General features: G+C 49.6%; 1 protein-coding gene across 5 annotated transcripts in view; it reads right to left on the minus strand.

Moving 5' to 3' along the window:
• pot1 (protection of telomeres 1 homolog) overlaps window positions 1-17,021 on the minus strand; it is a 68,916-nt gene that overhangs the window by 26,087 nt on the left and 25,808 nt on the right. For all 5 annotated transcript variants that reach the window (XM_035426065.1, XM_035426063.1, XM_035426062.1 and 2 more), the window contains exons 4-8: window positions 16,479-16,579; window positions 10,357-10,464; window positions 9,697-9,762; window positions 9,136-9,250; window positions 1,090-1,220 (exon numbers count right to left, since the gene is read on the minus strand). In XM_035426065.1, the coding sequence (XP_035281956.1) occupies window positions 1,090-1,220; window positions 9,136-9,250; window positions 9,697-9,762; window positions 10,357-10,464; window positions 16,479-16,579 (521 nt within the window). The remainder of the gene's footprint in view (window positions 1-1,089; window positions 1,221-9,135; window positions 9,251-9,696; window positions 9,763-10,356; window positions 10,465-16,478; window positions 16,580-17,021) is intronic.

The following is a 17,021-nucleotide window of genomic DNA, read 5'->3' on the forward strand; positions in this document are numbered from 1 at the left end:
GATTCCGGCTGGCAGGGAATTTCCCCCCTCGTGCCCGTGCTCCACCAGCGCCTGACGGGCAGGACGCACGGGTCCTTCTGGCGGACGGGGGAGCCTAGGGAGAAGCAGCTGGCTAGCGTACGCCCTGCAGCTCGCACGCGGCACCCTTCCGCGCTCCCCGGAATTAACAGCCCAAACAAAACGCAATCGGGGGCTCCAAATCGGGGGGGAATAAAAATGACACATTTGTCGAATAAAACCCGACGCCGCTGAAGTATAAAGGAAGTGCTCCATCGCGGCTCTGCTGATGAACTTCCTGTGCGGCAGCGCGGCGTCGTTCACCTTAGCATAACACAGCGTACGTGCTTATAGCAGATGGCTCGCATTTTTAATGTTACAAAGTTTTACGGTCGGCTTTGTTCGCTGGAAAAAAAAAATCAAACCCAAAAACCACCGTAGCCAAAGAGAAGCGAACCCAGAGCGCTGCCGAAAGTGAGCCCGGCCTCCAGGCAACCTCACCGCACGAAACGGCCCAACGTTCCAACGCAAAGCTCGCGGAGAAAGGCTGTCACCATAAAACAATCTAACTCCAAATCCCTCATCCCTCATTCAAACTGACATTCCCTTCTCCAGGGTATTACCCACATCCACATTTTTATATTACATTTTATACAAAATACCAGAGCAATAACATTAGCAGTATTCCAGCAGGATCTTAGCAGAACTGAACCATTAGTCTGAAGGGTCCACCAGCACGGACTGAAGCCGACTGAAAGGGTACTGTTGATCTACTCGGCTTTAGCCAGGTGTTGTTAGCTGCTTTGCCTTTACCTCTGTGATTGTGCGTGTAACATAACACCTTTACACTTGGCCTGGTCCGGGTCAATGCCCTGTCTCAGGATGTTTATTGCTGCAGTTGCCTTCCTTTCACAAAGCCATACAATATGCATTAACCCGTAGGTCACTGTGGATGAGATGAAAGCTTCTGCTGGGTTATAAAAGGTTAATGAGATCTCCCAGCTCTGCACTGTAAGAACACCGCGATCGCGCCCCAGTGTCCATCATAACCGCGTTCGCTGTGCGCGGCGTGGCCAGCGAAGAACGCCGTACCTTGACTCTGTGGAGACGGATGATGTCGCCAATCTTGTAGATCTGGGGGAGGTCTTCCAGCTTCTCGCAGAATATGGAACAGCCCAGCTTTGCGTCCGATTGGTCCGTTATCTTCAGCGTGAAGCAGTAGTCTAAAGGAGACAGCGCACGAGTGTCAGTACAGTCAAGGCTAATTCCTCCGCCTGAAAAGAAAAAGAAAAAAAAAACAGGAGCAGCAAAGAACATGTCTTGGTAAAAAATAAGCTTTCAGAATTCAATGGGAGATCAGTGTTCTTCTCATTCTCATTATTGATTTTCTTAATGAACGGCTGTATCCAGGGTTTTTAATTGTACATACATATTACGCCGGTGCTATGTACCAAAGCATTTCCAATTAGGGACCTTGCTCGAGGGCAATCTGGCATGGATTTAGATCTGTATAGTGATTACAAATCCACTACAAGCAGCTTTGGTTGCATTGCTTGTCAACAGGCTCTTCCTATGCTATTTGAACAGGTCTGAACAGTGACCAATCAGGACCCTCAATTAAACCTCAGTGCCTCACCTCAGGAAATGAAACCTTTGAATTCATGTTTAATACAAACCAGCAGTACCTTTTAAGCATCTGCCAACAACACACTAAAAGATAAACTAATTCATTCATTCATTTTAAACCAAATGGACAGGTAAATATGTTCAAATGAAAATAAAACATTAAACATAATTCCTTGCCATGGCAACCTTTCACTGCAACCTCAAAAGTAAATCCCAAAGTCGTCAGAGTTCAAGTCGATGTTTTATGCATTAGAATTATCTTTCCGATTGGAATTTTAATCAGAATTTAATAGTAAAAGAAAAGTGGAATCTTGAGATAAAAGCCGTGGTTTTGGCAACCTGTTGTCAATTACGAAGCAATTCTGATGGAAACCCGATTCAACAGGCAGCCACTCAGTGTCGGTTGAAGCACCCACATTCAAACTATAATTAATTTCCACAGCCTGGATCTCCACCAATCTCTTACTTAGAAAAACACTTAGAAAAAAGTATGAATGGGTTAGACTACGGACTGCGAAGCGAAGCGATTCGCTCGACATGCACAATACAAATGCATATAAATAAAACTTAATCACAAAAGAAATGGCAACAGTCACACCGGCACACAAACATGCATGCATATAATACACACACACACACACACACGCACATGAACATACACACGCGCGCACACACACACACACATACACTCATACACAAGCACTCAGACACACACCACACACACACTCTCTCTCTCAAGTGGCACATTCCAAAATCTCTTCGAGGTTCCAGCCACATCTTTCTTCAGGAGGAAATGATAAACGTCAGGGACACCTGCTCCTGTGGGAAAGGCCATTCTCAGGTTGATTTGATTAAGCACCTGGTAGCGTCACATTACTGAAAACGGAATGAACCCTAAGGATGGAACCGGCGGGGGAAAAAGTCCCGAGCTTAACCTTGCAGAACGCAAGGTTCTACGTAATATTTGTTTTGTCTGAAAATACAGCGGGGAAGGGAGTCCAACTAGCAATGGGCTGTTATTATGAGGTGTGTAATTAAAGGACTTTTTTTCACCCCCATGTAACCCTGAAAACAGCGGGAATCAAAGGAAAGGGCTTTCTGTTAACCACGCGGTGCCCACCGGGCTCCTGGAAGGCCGAGGGGTTCGTCCTTCTCACGGCCTCATTTCTACACGCCCGTGCGCGAGGAGCTTCCACTCGGGCCTCTGCTACAATCTGCGTGTAGATGGGGAACCTCCGCCGCCACAGCATCCCCGAAGTGACCAAAATGACAGGCCACTTTCCAGCATGCAAGTGTGACGTTTAATCTAGCCAGCACGTCATACTGTCCTGCACGAAACACAACAAAGGATCCTAAAACGCAACACATTTTTTGATTGTTTTCTCTCTCTCTCTTTTTTTTTTTTTGATATGTCAGCACAAAGCCAGCATGCACTTAAATAAGACATGTGGTGAAGAACAAAAGAATATCATCCAATGACTGTGGGTGATATTGGGAAAATGTGTATGTGAGTGTGATTCCTGTGGGACCTTCAACCAATTAGCCCCGGGCCAGGGTGAAATTACAAATTTGGATAAGCTCACGGTCCGGCGTGCGCCAGTGGAACGAAGATGAGGGTAATCGGCCTCTCTGAAGAAAAAAAAAAAAAGAAAAAAAAAAACTGCAATATTTGCGGAACAGCACAACTGTCATTAGAGCTCTCCATTTCAGTGTCCTGTGGCAGAATCTGTCAATTAAGTGTCTAATTACTACACGGTGTCAGGGCCTGAGAGGTGGACCGAGCCTTTGCACATGTGAGATGAAGGGAGAGCCAGTCATGTGACCCCTCACAGATCAAAGCGCGCTGTCTAAGACCAGCTATCTTGGCCATCCACAAAGCTTTGGCTGTTACGTACACCACATACCTCCCCCCACCCCAGACCCTGGACGGGTGGTGCTGATCAAATGAACGAGACGACCCCTCCATCCTCCCCTCCTGCGCTTTCTTTACCTCCTCTTCCGTCTCGGGACAGTCGTGGTAAAAATAGGCCGCCCCGTAGAGAGGTGTCACGTCCTGATCCGTCGGTGAGGAGGTCCCATCACGCTTAGCCAATTCCCAGCGCTGTCTCAGCGATGGCAGGCTCTCAGCTGGCGGTAACACAAACGCTAACCTACACCTGCACCCGCCGCTAAGACGTAGCAACAAACCCCCACCCTCCCCCTACCCCCAAAACACATACACGCAATCAGCCCAGCTCTAAGAAATCAGCCAGTTCTCAAAAGCCACAGTTATTTATTTATTTTTTTTATGTGATTGAAGGCGACTGCCCTCTTTGGTGAAAATACTGCATAACGCGGTCAGAAGCGCGGTCATAAACCCATGCAGTTCAACCCAACTCATCCAAAAACGTGACACCCGGCCTGTCCCCAGGGTGCACTGTGCTGCACGGACATTATTACTGCCATTCATTTTCTGCTAACCTAAGTCCTGCCGGTTATCCCCTGAGGGGGTTCATACTCCACAAGACATTTTAGAAAATATATCCACTGTTAAGTACAGTATAGTACTCTCTCTCTCTCTGTCTCTCTCTCTCAGTCTTGCTCTCTCCCTGCCTCTCTCCCTCTCTCTCTGCCTCTCTCTCTCCCTACCTCCCTCCCTCTCTCTCTCCCTGCTTCTCTCATTCTCCCTGCCTCTCTCTCTCTCCCCCCTGCCTCTCTCTCTCCCTACCTCCCTACCTCCCTCTCTCTCTCTCCCTGCCTCTCTCTCTCCCTACCTCCCTCTCTCTCTCTCCCCCTGCCTCTCTCTCTCCCTACCTCCCTCTCTCTTTTCCTGCCTCTCTCTCTCTCCCTGCCTCTCCCTCCCTCCCTCTCTCCTTGCCTTGCTCTCTCTCTCTCTCCCTCCCTCTCCCTCTCTCACTTCCTCCCTGCTTTCCTCACATGAAGGAATCATTCTAGCCGACGCTCCTGGAGCCTCCTGCGTTTGATCCTGTGAAGCGAGAGAGCGCCTGCCGCTCGGCCGGCTCAGCCGTTGTTTTTCCGGCTCGAGCTCGCTCTCGCGCCGCGGACTGACCGCACCGAACGGCGGCGTCGGCCATCTGGACACGGCGAGGAGCGCGACCGCCCGTCCGGCACGCTGATCAAAACCGGCTGAAGAGCCCCCCCGTGCCCCCCCGTGCCCCTCCGTGCCCCCCCGAGCCCCCCCGTGCCCCCCCGTGCCCCTCCGAGCCCCCCCGTGTCCCACGCATCAAAATGGGCTCAGACGCGCGCCGCTTCCATCCGGCAGGATGCACATCGATTTCGCCGGCCCTGGCGCGGCGGGACCGTGCATGTGATCAATGGTCTGAACGCGTTGAGATGGAGATAATTGCGTGCGCTGGGTCTCCGCCCGCCGACGGGCCTCGGAGCCGGGAGCGCAGCCCATAATTGGTTCGGGGGGGCCTGGTTAACATCCCTCATCGTGATCCACGCTGGCCGCCCCGATGGTTATTCATCAAGTGGTTTTGTGAAAGGGTCGATGGGGAGACTAACTGCCCGGCCTAACAAACAGCTCCTTCATGCTGTCGGCGGAAAAATGAGATTCTGCGCGCGGAACCCGCGGGGCGGCGACGCAGACGTTTGGCCGGACGGGGGCCGCGATGAAGAGATGGAGGCAGCGCGCTCAGGACAGGCGGCAGCGCTAACGGGCGTTAGCGTGAGGAGAGGCCCAAGTCAAACAAACAGAAATGTACAGATCTCCGGCGGTAGGAAAACGGCGAGCACGTTGGGCTGAATGGCCTGTCCTCGCCATTATGTTACGTTGGATACAGAGATTTTGCCCAATTAGCCGCTGCAGAAGGCAGATTATCTGTTGGGGTACCATTATGTGCACCGAGCACTGCCAGAACGCTGTGAACAACAGAGAGAGAGTAAATCAATAGCGTCCTATTCAGAACAAGTTCATATGCACACACACATTTACAAAGAAAGACACACAGTCACACAAGAGCATTCACACGAACACCCAGCATGCATCATACATAATTGCAAAAAAAAAAAAATGTTGGCTATTGTGGAACAATGTTTGTGATAATCCTTGTTGAAGAGGTGCTTTATGTGGAGACTGCCTGCAGTTACAGCCCTCGTTTGGTAGATGGCGCTGTCAAACCTGTACAAATTCTGTCTCAGAGGAAGAGAGGGAGTGAATGCAGAGGAGGTGGTGATGCGGTACATCACTATCATGTGATCACTCAAAAAAAAAAAAAAAACAGAAGGAAAAAATCATTCAGCAACGGTTACAAAGCGTGCCTTTCCACACTGCAACCCCAGACCCTCAAGGAAAAAGATTAACGGATTAACGGTTAACGGAGAGTGCGAGAAAATAAAATGACTCGGGACTGATTACAGTCACGTCAGGTACGTTAACTGCATCCTGGGTTCAAAGGTCACCCAAAAGTGGTCATGGTTCCCTGTGTCTCTCTCCCGGAAGCGTGCACCGCACCCTCAGCCGTGGCAACCGTCGGGTACCCGCGTTACGGTCAGCTGGGGCTGCCCTTAGCCGGACGCGGCTTCGGTTCGGCGCAGGGACAGTCTGGGCTCTCTGGGGCTCTCAGTCTTGGCCTAACGCACTTCCTCGAATGGGATGGGGTGGGGTGGGGGTGATTTGGCGGGAGGAGGTCGTGATCGCCCCAGGAAACAGAGATGCATCTCTGTGAACGCCAAACCCCCCCCCAACCCCCCCACTCCCCCAGCTGGGCAAACACTGGCGCCAAAACCGCTCGTTCCCTCTCTGCGTGGGAGACCGCGGCGTCTCCGGCGGCAACAGAGCGTCACACATCCTTCCTGCTCCAGACCCCTTTTTTAACTTCCTTCTCTTTCATTAATTTAAAGGCGTGCTGTTTCTGAGGAAGGCACCGCAGGGCGGGGTGAGGGGGTGGGGCAGGCGGGCGGGCGCGGTGCCTCAGCCTCAAAGTCCACATAAGAGGGGCGTCCACAGGCACCGTTTTACCGACGGGCCGGTAATCATTAAAGGCACATTAAAAACGGGCACGTGCGGACCGAAGTGCTGATTTCATTCTTTCCCAACGCGCCGCTGAATTATTTATGAGGCTAATTGCACACTGACAGGGAACCACAGCAGACTTTATTAACAAGGCCATTTACGTGATATGCAGAAAACCGTAGTTTGGGTTTTGGGAAGAGACGAGGCGGAGGTATCCACTGACGTTTTATCATCACAAACACTTCAGACTCATTTTTAAATTCCAATCTCAGAGTGGAGAGGAGACAAATTTATTCTGGCCAGTGTTCTTCTCCTGCAGTGTGGAGATACTGAGGAGATCAAAGGGGAGAGAGTGTTTCTCCTGTGCAGTGTGGAGGTACTGAGGAGATCAAAGGGGAGAGAGTGTTTCTCCTGTGCAGTGTGGAAGAGGAGATCAAAGGGGAGAGAGTGTTTCTCCTGTGCAGTGTGGAGGTACTGAGGAGATCAAAGGGGAGAGAGTGTTTCTCCTGTGCAGTGTGGAGATACTGAGGAGATCAAAGGGGAGAGAGTGTTTCTCCTGTGCAGTGTGGAAGAGGAGATCAAAGGGGAGAGAGTGTTTCTCCTGTGCAGTGTGGAGGTACTGAGGAGATCAAAGGGGAGAGAGTGTTTCTCCTGTGCAGTGTGGAAGAGGAGATCAAAGGGGAGAGAGTGTTTCTCCTGTGCAGTGTGGGAGAGGAGATCAAAGGGGAGAGAGTGTTTCTCCTGTGCAGTGTGGAGGTACTGAGGAGATCAAAGGGGAGAGAGTGTTTCTCCTGTGCAGTGTGGGAGAGGAGATCAAAGGGGAGAGAGTGTTTCTCCTGTGCAGTGTGGAGGTACTGAGGAGATCAAAGGGGAGAGAGTGTTTCTCCTGTGCAGTGTGGAAGAGGAGATCAAAGGGGAGAGAGTGTTTCTCCTGTGCAGTGTGGAGGTACTGAGGAGATCAAAGGGGAGAGAGTGTTTCTCCTGTGCAGTGTGGAAGAGGAGATCAAAGGGGAGAGAGTGTTTCTCCTGTGCAGTGTGGAGGTACTGAGGAGATCAAAGGGGAGAGAGTGTTTCTCCTGCAGTGTGGAGGTACTGAGGAGATCAAAGGGGAGAGAGTGTTTCTCCTGTGCAGTGTGGAAGAGGAGAACAAAGGGGAGAGAGTGTTTCTCCTGTGCAGTGTGGAAGAGGAGATCAAAGGGGAGAGAGTGTTTCTCCTGCAGTGTGGAGGTACTGAGGAGATCAAAGGGGAGAGAGTGTTTCTCCTGTGCAGTGTGGAAGAGGAGATCAAAGGGGAGAGAGTGTTTCTCCTGTGCAGTGTGGAGGTACTGAGGAGATCAAAGGGGAGAGAGTGTTTCTCCTGTGCAGTGTGGAGGTACTGAGGAGATCAAAGGGGAGAGAGTGTTTCTCCTGTGCAGTGTGGAGGTACTGAGGAGATCAAAGGGGAGAGAGTGTTTCTCCTGTGGAGATTAATGGGAGGTCACTGTGATGAAAATGCAGTGCAGGCTACAGACTTCCACTGTCAGTCACCACCCTGCCCTCTGCAGTATCCGCTTCCCAACTGAGCAAGGCAGAAAAAGAGAGCACTATACACACAAGCACACAGGCATTCCCTGGAGAATTCCTAACACACGCGCACACACACACGCGCGTGCACACACATGTACACGCACAAAAGCGCACACAAACACACAAGCACGCTCATCTGGAAAATTCATACACACACACGCACACACTCACACATGCGCACACACATGCACACACACACACACACACACCCACACACGTATACACACACACACACACACACATGCACACACACACGCACACCCACACACGCACACATGATACAGATCTCTGAGTGACATGCGGTCGCTGTTCTCTGTGGAGCCCTGCGCTCTGACAGCGCGAGCGCAGTCGTGCCGGAGAGCGCAGCCTGCAGCCGAGCCCGCGGCGGGTCCAGCTGCGCTAAGCGGCAGCTGCAAAACTCCCCCGTCGCAGGTCAGGGAGGGGCGCAGCACGACACCCAGGAACTCCACACCCCCCCACCCGCACCCCTCCACCCCTGTCGCAGGTCAGAGAGGGGGCGCAGCACGACACCCGCCCCGCCCCGCCCCCCCTGCAGCCCAAACGCTTTATCAGCTCCCAGCTCCGCCGCGCGGATCTGATCGGCCATGTTGCCTCGCGCTAAGCCGACTTCAAACGCCCCGGCAGCCCCACATCTGAACGCCCCCTCCTGGAGGACTGACAGAGCTCTGCTCGGATTAAAGCGCTTCTCCTCCAGCGTCCTCCCGCCACCACGCATCCAAAAAAAAAAGGAGGGAAAATCTGAGAGTTGAGAAGGAGAAGCTTCGCTTCGGCAAAGCGAGTCACGTGCGCACCGCGTGCCGTGAATGCAAAGGCGCGTGCGCGTGAGGGACGGCGCTCGCCGAGCGCGATTCCCAGCAGCCCTCTTGGTTACGGTGATGCGGGCTTTGATACGATTTAAACGCTTCGCGGAGGGCCGGGGTCCCGGTTGGGGGGGCGAGATGCGGGATTGGAAGGAGGACGGCTGTTACCGGTTCCCTTGGTGCGGAACGGCTGCTTGAAGAAGGTCACCACGCCGTAGAGGTTGACGACCATCCCGGCCTTCAGGTCCTTCAGCGCCGCGTAAGTGTACTTCGGCTTCGCGGCCTGAAAAAAAAAAACCAAGAACACAACACTTCTGAGTTTTACACTCAGAGGACATGCTTCAGAGAAAAGACCAGGTCCCTCGTGGTTGTTAATCGTCTTCGCGACAATACGCTCGATACGCCTCGTTAGGGCGGGCGGCCCCACCTGCTGCCGATCGTGCGCCACGCCGCCCGGGCAGGCCCCGCTCTGGGCCTCAGGTCCGCAGTGACGAGCGCACGGGCCAGCCAATGAGCGCACGCGGCGAGCGACGCGTCACCACGCAAGAGGTGACAGCACCCTGAAACCCGGCCTGAAGCCCTGCAGCCAAACGTGACATCTGCTCTCATGCCATGAGAGGGGGCAGGCTTGTCAGATCTGACAGAACTGCTTCCTGGATGCAGGACTGGACAGGAAGTACTAGCCGTCTATAAATGAATGAAAGGATAACGGCAAAATGAAAATCTGACCTCTGTGATGGGTGGAGGGGTTGAGACGGCGGATGGGTGGGGACCCAGGGTGGAGGCAGGGTAAACCTGAAACAGAGAGACACTTAACACACTCACGTCTGCTTCCATCAAGAAAATGATTATATTTATTTCAAACGATTTGTTAATGATACTTGATACTAGTGGCCAATCAAGGCCAAATATGGCTAGCATGGCATGAGCCATTGTAAATAACCCAATTGTGATTATTTTCCATATACAATATAGTACACAACCTCCCCCTAGATTGCTGGACGTGCTGAAAAGTAACTTTCACAATTTTCAGAACTTTCCACCAAATCAATTCTGTACTCAACAATATGGTTATCATAATCCAATCTCAGGATATTTAATTTTTTTATTTGTTTTAATATAAACTTTTTTGGAACAACAGGAAGTAATTTTTGAACAAGGACTTTAAACTGATTGTTTTCATTTTAGGTATAAATGAGACTGAAGCATTTGAAAAAAGTCAACAATAGTCAGCTCCAGAGAAGGTACGGCGAATTCATTGCAACAGCGGGTCACACAGTGTGGAAAGCACTTAGAGAGCTCGCTGCCACCCCACCCAGAGAGGACTGCAGAGAGGGAGGCAAACGAGGCAGATAACGACCTCATTAGGGCGAAGGGCGCTATACTCACATTAATGTGGACGTCCCTGCCAGCCAGCTGCAGGTTGCAAGGGTGCAATCCGTCTTTTTTAACGGTGGGAGACCTTTCCACTGTGAACCCTGTCATGACCAGCAGGTCCTGGGGAAACAAAGGGCGGTGACATCACACTCAGTCACGACCATGGAGCACGCACAGCACATCACAGCGGCAACCAAAAAAATGATAAACACCCCTCACATTTGTCTCACATTGTAAGAGCTTCTCACTTCCTGTGGTGAACGTTCATGTTTCTCACTGATGGCTCAGAGTAGCACGACACAAGTAAACTCAATAAAATTGGTTCCAGTTGGTCTGTTCACTCAAGAGACATGCATACATATTTAATATAGGTCGTGTGATTTTTTTTTTTTGTGTGGGGGGGGGGGGGGGCTCAAAAAGAGACACAGCAAACTATCCTATGCTTGATCGAAACAAGATTATTATTACTGGCATTTAGCTAAGGGGCAGTCTAAACACTCATGCAAAGATCCATTTTATTTTAAACGACCTTCCATCTACCAGACGCATACTGTACACTAACTGGTAAGAGTATGCAGGCACGTTCTAGAACTTCTGTTTAGACACTCCTGTCATATGCTATTTTAGAAGGTGTCAATAATATTCAAAAACTTTTCCCATTAGGATTCCTATGTTATTAATTCAGCAATCACGACTGAGGCAGTCTCATAAGATCCAATTTCATCTTATGCTACAGGAAAAGAACAAAAGAAGGTAACATTCAATATGGCACAAAAAAAAAACTGTACAGGAGATATTAAAAAGGTGATACCGACCGAATGTGTTGCAGAACAAAAAAAAAAGCAGAAACCTTGCATAATCTCAGCTATGATTAAACAAGTATCACAAGCTTCCCTCAAGACCATGGTGTTGCAACAAAGAAATAAGAGAGATGGAGGGAAAGAAAAAAGTGTGGGAAGAGAGAGCGAGTGCAGAGAGAGAGAGAGAGAGAGAGAGAGAGACATGGGGAGGAAGAAAGAGAAAAATGAAATAAGGGAGGTAGAGAAAGCAGGCGACAAGGTGAGAATGGCTTCAGAGACCGATGCCTGACTGACAGGCAGCCCGGACGGCCCAGAGAGACAGGCGGTGCTCACGGACCCGCCCAGAAAGGGGAGGAGACAGAACTGCAGTCAGGCAGAGGCCGCGAAAAGCGCTGACAAGCGTGAGGCACTTACATCCCACAAACGCACACAGATCTGCGCGTGAAACCTTATCCTGCGGGTGGGACATGGAAACGCGTTTCCCCCCACCCCATCCCAAACCTCTCGAGGGAGGGCCGGAGGTGAGCCGGCCTGGCAGCTCGACCTGCGGCGGCAGCCTGCCACAGCCTAAGGGGGGGCCAGACTACCTAAGACCCAACTATTACAAATCCCCAACTATTACAAATCCCCCTTGGAGAGGAGTACTGAGCTAATCTGGCAACACAATAAGCATTCTACCTGCGGCAGTGGAAGGACAGCAGTGACCTCCGACCCACACCAGTTAGCACGCATTCGTTTTTAATTATTTATATTATATTATTTATATTATATTACGCATTTCCACTATTATAATTATTAGTAGTAGTGTTATTGCTTTTAGTACTGTTATTTGTATATATTTAATAACTATTTCTATTGTCATTATCATTAATAGTAATCACAGAAAATATGTATTTTTACATTTATGCCCAGCCGCTAAAACGTTTTTATTTATTCGAATTTGAGCGAGAGGGAGAGACAATGAGTGATTCACATGTGCTTTCTTAATTTGCATTGGAAAGGAGCCGGTCGTGTTTTTCACGGTGTGTGGCACACGTGAAATAAACCATATTGCGGAGCGACACGTCCCACAGGACTCGGCCGAGATGATGTCGACGTGGCCTGATGCGGGATATTGAATCCGATAAGCACCTCTCAGGTGCAGCGGGGCAGATGTGGAGAAGAGAAGACGGAGGCTCCACAGTGATTCGGATCGCTTTCCAGTCTGCTAAATCAGGTGATTCACAGGCAACACTTTAGCCTGATTACACTAATACTTAATGGAAAACAATTCTGTTAAGTATTAGCGCACTAGGGACGCGCAATAAGATCTGTTGAATCGGTATTGGCTGATAATAACTAACTATCCACACCGCCCCAATAAGATTATAGCTGATATAATGACACAACATACATACGTGCCAGAGAGGAGAATTGCTTGAAGCATCATTGATGCTGTACATGAAGCAAAAATATCATGTTCAAAAAGTAGCCTATACATAGTCACCTGAACCTCTTATTTATTACTTATTCTTAATATGCTATTTTTGCCAGCCAAACTCAACGTCAAGCAAACAGTGGTGTGCCACGGAAGAAAGGGAAATGGAGAAGCTTTTAGTTATTTGTGGAGATGAAAGCATAAATGGGTATCGGAAACGCTGGGATTTTCTCAAAAGACGAGTAAACATCTTCAGGTGAGTGGGCCCATGGGAGATTCTCGACAGAGTACACAAAGCAAGCGGGAGAACTTATAGCTAAAATAACTTCTTTGGAATCTGGGCGTTCGGCTGATGTAAAAAGGCATTGATGCGATAATGCTCTGCAGAGGCCTTCTAATGCGGCATTATCTCCTCTTGCCTTAATGACTAAATATTTACTTCATCAGAATTGCATTCAGATTTTTAAAAAATTTGTTTTTTAGCATTTTCTAAAATCCTCAGGGCAGAGGTGACTCCATTCTCATGTTAATTAGTTAGCATTGACTCATTTGTTGCTTATCGGCTTGGCAACGCAAGAATGTTTCACAAAAACTAATCAGAAAGAAAAAAAATATGGCACGAAAACAGAGAGAAACAGAGAGAAAGAACAAAAGAAGGGTGGGGGAAGGAAAAAGAGACACGGAGAGAATGACAAGAGGAAGAGGAAAGAGCCTGGAATTCAACTGGAGGGGTTCCAGCAACGGCTCTGTGGAATATCTGGAGCCCCCGAGAACACGACTGCGACGTATTAGGAAAATCGTTTCTGGTGCGCGTGCATGGGGGGGGACAGGGGGGGTTCGGGGGGTTCGCCCGACAGCGCTCCTCTAAACTGCTTTCAAGTGCAGACAAAAGAGCGCGAGATAGTCATACTAATCATTTTACAGGGGATTATGTAAACCGCCGCCCTGCCGAAAGGCCTCCCAAACCCATACATCAGGGCTGCATGGAAGTCACGTCACACGCAGACGGCGCTGGGGAAACCTACGCCGCCGACACTGTCATATTCCCCGCCCCGGCGGTGAATAATGTCCCTTCATCCCCCCGGAGCGGCGAAGATAGAGGAGAGAAACGGAGAAGGAAGGACGGGAGAGAACACCCCAGGGGCCCATCTCGGCTGTCTGTGTCCTGACATCACTTCCTGTCACTTCTTAGCCGCGCGACGGTGCCCCGGGGACCCACGGTAAATTACACTGTCTGTCCCCGGCTGCGCGTATGACTGCACCGGCAAATGTGAAGATTTTACTAACTTATGCGTCCGGCAGCAAGTTTCCATACTGCAGCAATCCTGGCCAATGGGAAGCCGCACTGACATTCCATCTCATATGCGTGCACGCACACACAAACACAAACACACGCGCACACACACACCCTTACGCCGGGCACCCACCGCACGCGTCGCGTAAGCGTCGCGTAAGCAACACGGCGAAGCAGCACGGCGCGACGCGTAGGGTGTCTCCACTGGTTCCGTTTGTGTCGCGCAAAGGCTTGCGTAAAAGCTATATATTCCTAGTAGTTCTCGCAGTCTGCAGTGGGATTACATCGTGTATTTCACGTTTGTTCACGACTGTTGATTATGGGTTAAGTGAATACTTTGGTGAGAGACCTTTTTCAGTTTGTTAATTTGGTAATATTTCGTTACCTCGTAAATACGTGAGAAAGCAAACGCTTTCAAGAATTACCATAAACTTAAATCGCAACGTAGCCTGCATAACAATCAATCTCAAACTGTATTAATTTATTTGCTTGCTCAACAAGCGTGCCAATTTCATGAAGAATATGCAATGATCATAATAATAATAAATAATCCGTAATCAACCATTGGGAATTCCTGTGTTGTCTTGTCATTCACGTCAAAACATTTATATGATCAGATTTTGTAAAATCAGCTAATCATGAAAAAGACAGTAACAGTTTAATCTTGAAGGGATATGAACACCACAACGCCATGAACACCGGAAGCTTTGAAGTACAAGTGCGATAGGCTACGTCTTTCTGTGGTGTATTTTCAAATTTACCCCACCCCCTCCGCAAAATAAGACAGCGAAACTAAGTTTGCCTTTTCCCCAGGTTCCAGTTATTTATTTATTTATTTTTACAAAACGAAAAGGCTTGTATTTTTTTAGCTGCTTATAAAATATCTGGGAGGTAACTAGGGACACACCCCCAGTAATATAAGGATGAAATATAAATCAGAGCATGTATACCTAGCATTTTAGAGCATATTTCTGTGTATAAACAGGCCATCGTGACGCGCGACAAGCCGAAAAAATAGAACTGAAGCGAAAAACTACGCTTCAGTTCGCTTGTGTCGCGCGAGCTTCGCAGCCGGTACGCGACGCGTTCGCATCTGGTGGAGACGACGTCGCCCGCTGCCGTTGTAATAACAGTACTTCAACTACGCTTCAGTTACGCGCGTAATACGCGCGTAGTGCGCTCGCAGCCGATACGCGTGCGGTGGGTGCCCGGCTTTAAACATCATCAGCACTAGTGGTGGCAAGGTAAGATGTGTGCAGAGGTAAAATGTGTGGATGTGCGGTGCAGCCAGCCTCCATGTTGGAACACACACACACACACACACACACAAACACAAACACACGCACACACATGCACACACACACACCCTTAAACATCATCAGCACTAGTGGTGGCAAGGTACGATGGGTGCAGAGGTAAAATGTGTGGATGTGTGGTGCAGCCAGCCTCCATGTTGGAACACACACACACAAATGAACAGAGGATAAGTTCCAACACAGTGATGCGCCATTTAATTTTACTGGTTGTTTTTATATTCGGGATTTCCTTTCTTAATAACTGTTTCATTGGAGTGCTGATGCAAAGATTTAATCCTTCCAATCACGAGTTTCCAGAATTTGGATGCAGCCGTGCATGTTGACAAAGGAGAGCGGAATTTTCACCCAACGCTTCCAGCCTTGCTGAGGATTAGATGCTTTTGTGGAAAACACATCTCCACCCACCCCCCCTCCAACCCCTCCAGAAAAGAACAACTAACACGCAGGCTTATTTGTATGGGTATTAGGACGGGCCTTGTGCCTATCAAAGCACACACTCCATTCTCCAGCCGTCGATGAAAGGGAAGCTTTGAGACGAATTAGAGAGCATTCGAATCCGGCTTGAGCCCGTTTACCCGGGCTCGGACAGAGGGGAGAGGCGTCCGGCCTGGGGGAGGAGGGCTGGCTCTGGGGGGAGGAGGGGGGGGGGGGGTCAATGTACAGACGGAGGGAGATGGAGCACGATTCGGCTGAGGAGGGTGGACCGTAGTGAGATGCACATCGTACGCCACTTGCACGGAAGGCTAACATACCGCCAACTGCCATGGTCGTGAGTTTTCACGGCAGAGAGCAAGCTGTCTGCGTAACTGAAATATTCCACATCAGAAGCATTACCTTCAAAACAAACCAAAAAAAAAAAAAAAAGAAAAAACCCCACACTGCGACCATTATAAGTTCAAAGATTGACATCGTAATAGTGCTTTTGTTTTTACCTTTAAAAAAAAGGTTTTGCTGTAGTCAAGCAAAAACTGCCTACATCTGATCCAACCTCTTATTTCAAAACTGCCTCATTTCAGGTTCAGCTCTTACATCAAACTACCTCCCATTTCAGGTTTTATACTCAAAGAGTCCTGAATCTACATTACATTCATTTCTAGCCTAGTAATAGTCTAGACGTATTATTTACTGCAGCAGTAAAATGCGCTGCAATTGAAAGGCAATGAGGCGGAGCTCAGCACAAACATCGTTAGAGTGTAGATGTGAAAGCGGGCGTCGCCGAAGGCCAGAGAGAAAGGCTCCGCTGAAACCCGGATTCAGACTCCGTCTGAGGCCTCTGGCAGCCGGAACAGGGGGGACGAGGAGCCTACCCCTTCAGCGACCGTCTGCGAGAAGTCTCTGGCCAGAGGTCCAAACAGGATGGCGTTGATCGACGTGAATCCCGAAGGCAGGTTCTGCTGATCCTCATACTCTGAGACGGAGAGAAGGAAACGGCAATGATGACTGTGCGGGTCTGGAGAGAGGGGCGGGGTGAGACTGGGGCTGGACACCTAGCTTGCTGCTGTAAGAATTTGAAACAGCCACAGTCCTGCTTTACGTGCGGTGTCAGAACTGTCCGTTGTGTGTCTGTGAGTGAGCATGCGTTTGTGTGTGTGTGTGTGTGTGTGTGTGTGTGTGTGTGTGTGTGTGTCTTTGTCTGTGTGAGTGTCTTTGTTTGTGTCTGTGTGTGTCTTTGTCTGTGTGAGTGTCTTTGTTTGTGTCTGTGTGTGTCTTTGTCTGTGTGAGTGTCTTTGTTTGTGTGTGCGTGTGTGTGTACGTGCGTCTTGCCCAGGAAAGTTCAATGTTGTGCCTTCGTTGTGCCTAAATCTCTGGCTCACCACAACCATCTCTGGTTATTACGGAAGAAGTTTCTG

The sequence above is a fragment of the Anguilla anguilla genome, chromosome 7 (assembly GCF_013347855.1).
Source record: "Anguilla anguilla isolate fAngAng1 chromosome 7, fAngAng1.pri, whole genome shotgun sequence".
Classification (NCBI taxonomy): Eukaryota; Metazoa; Chordata; class Actinopteri; order Anguilliformes; family Anguillidae; genus Anguilla; species Anguilla anguilla.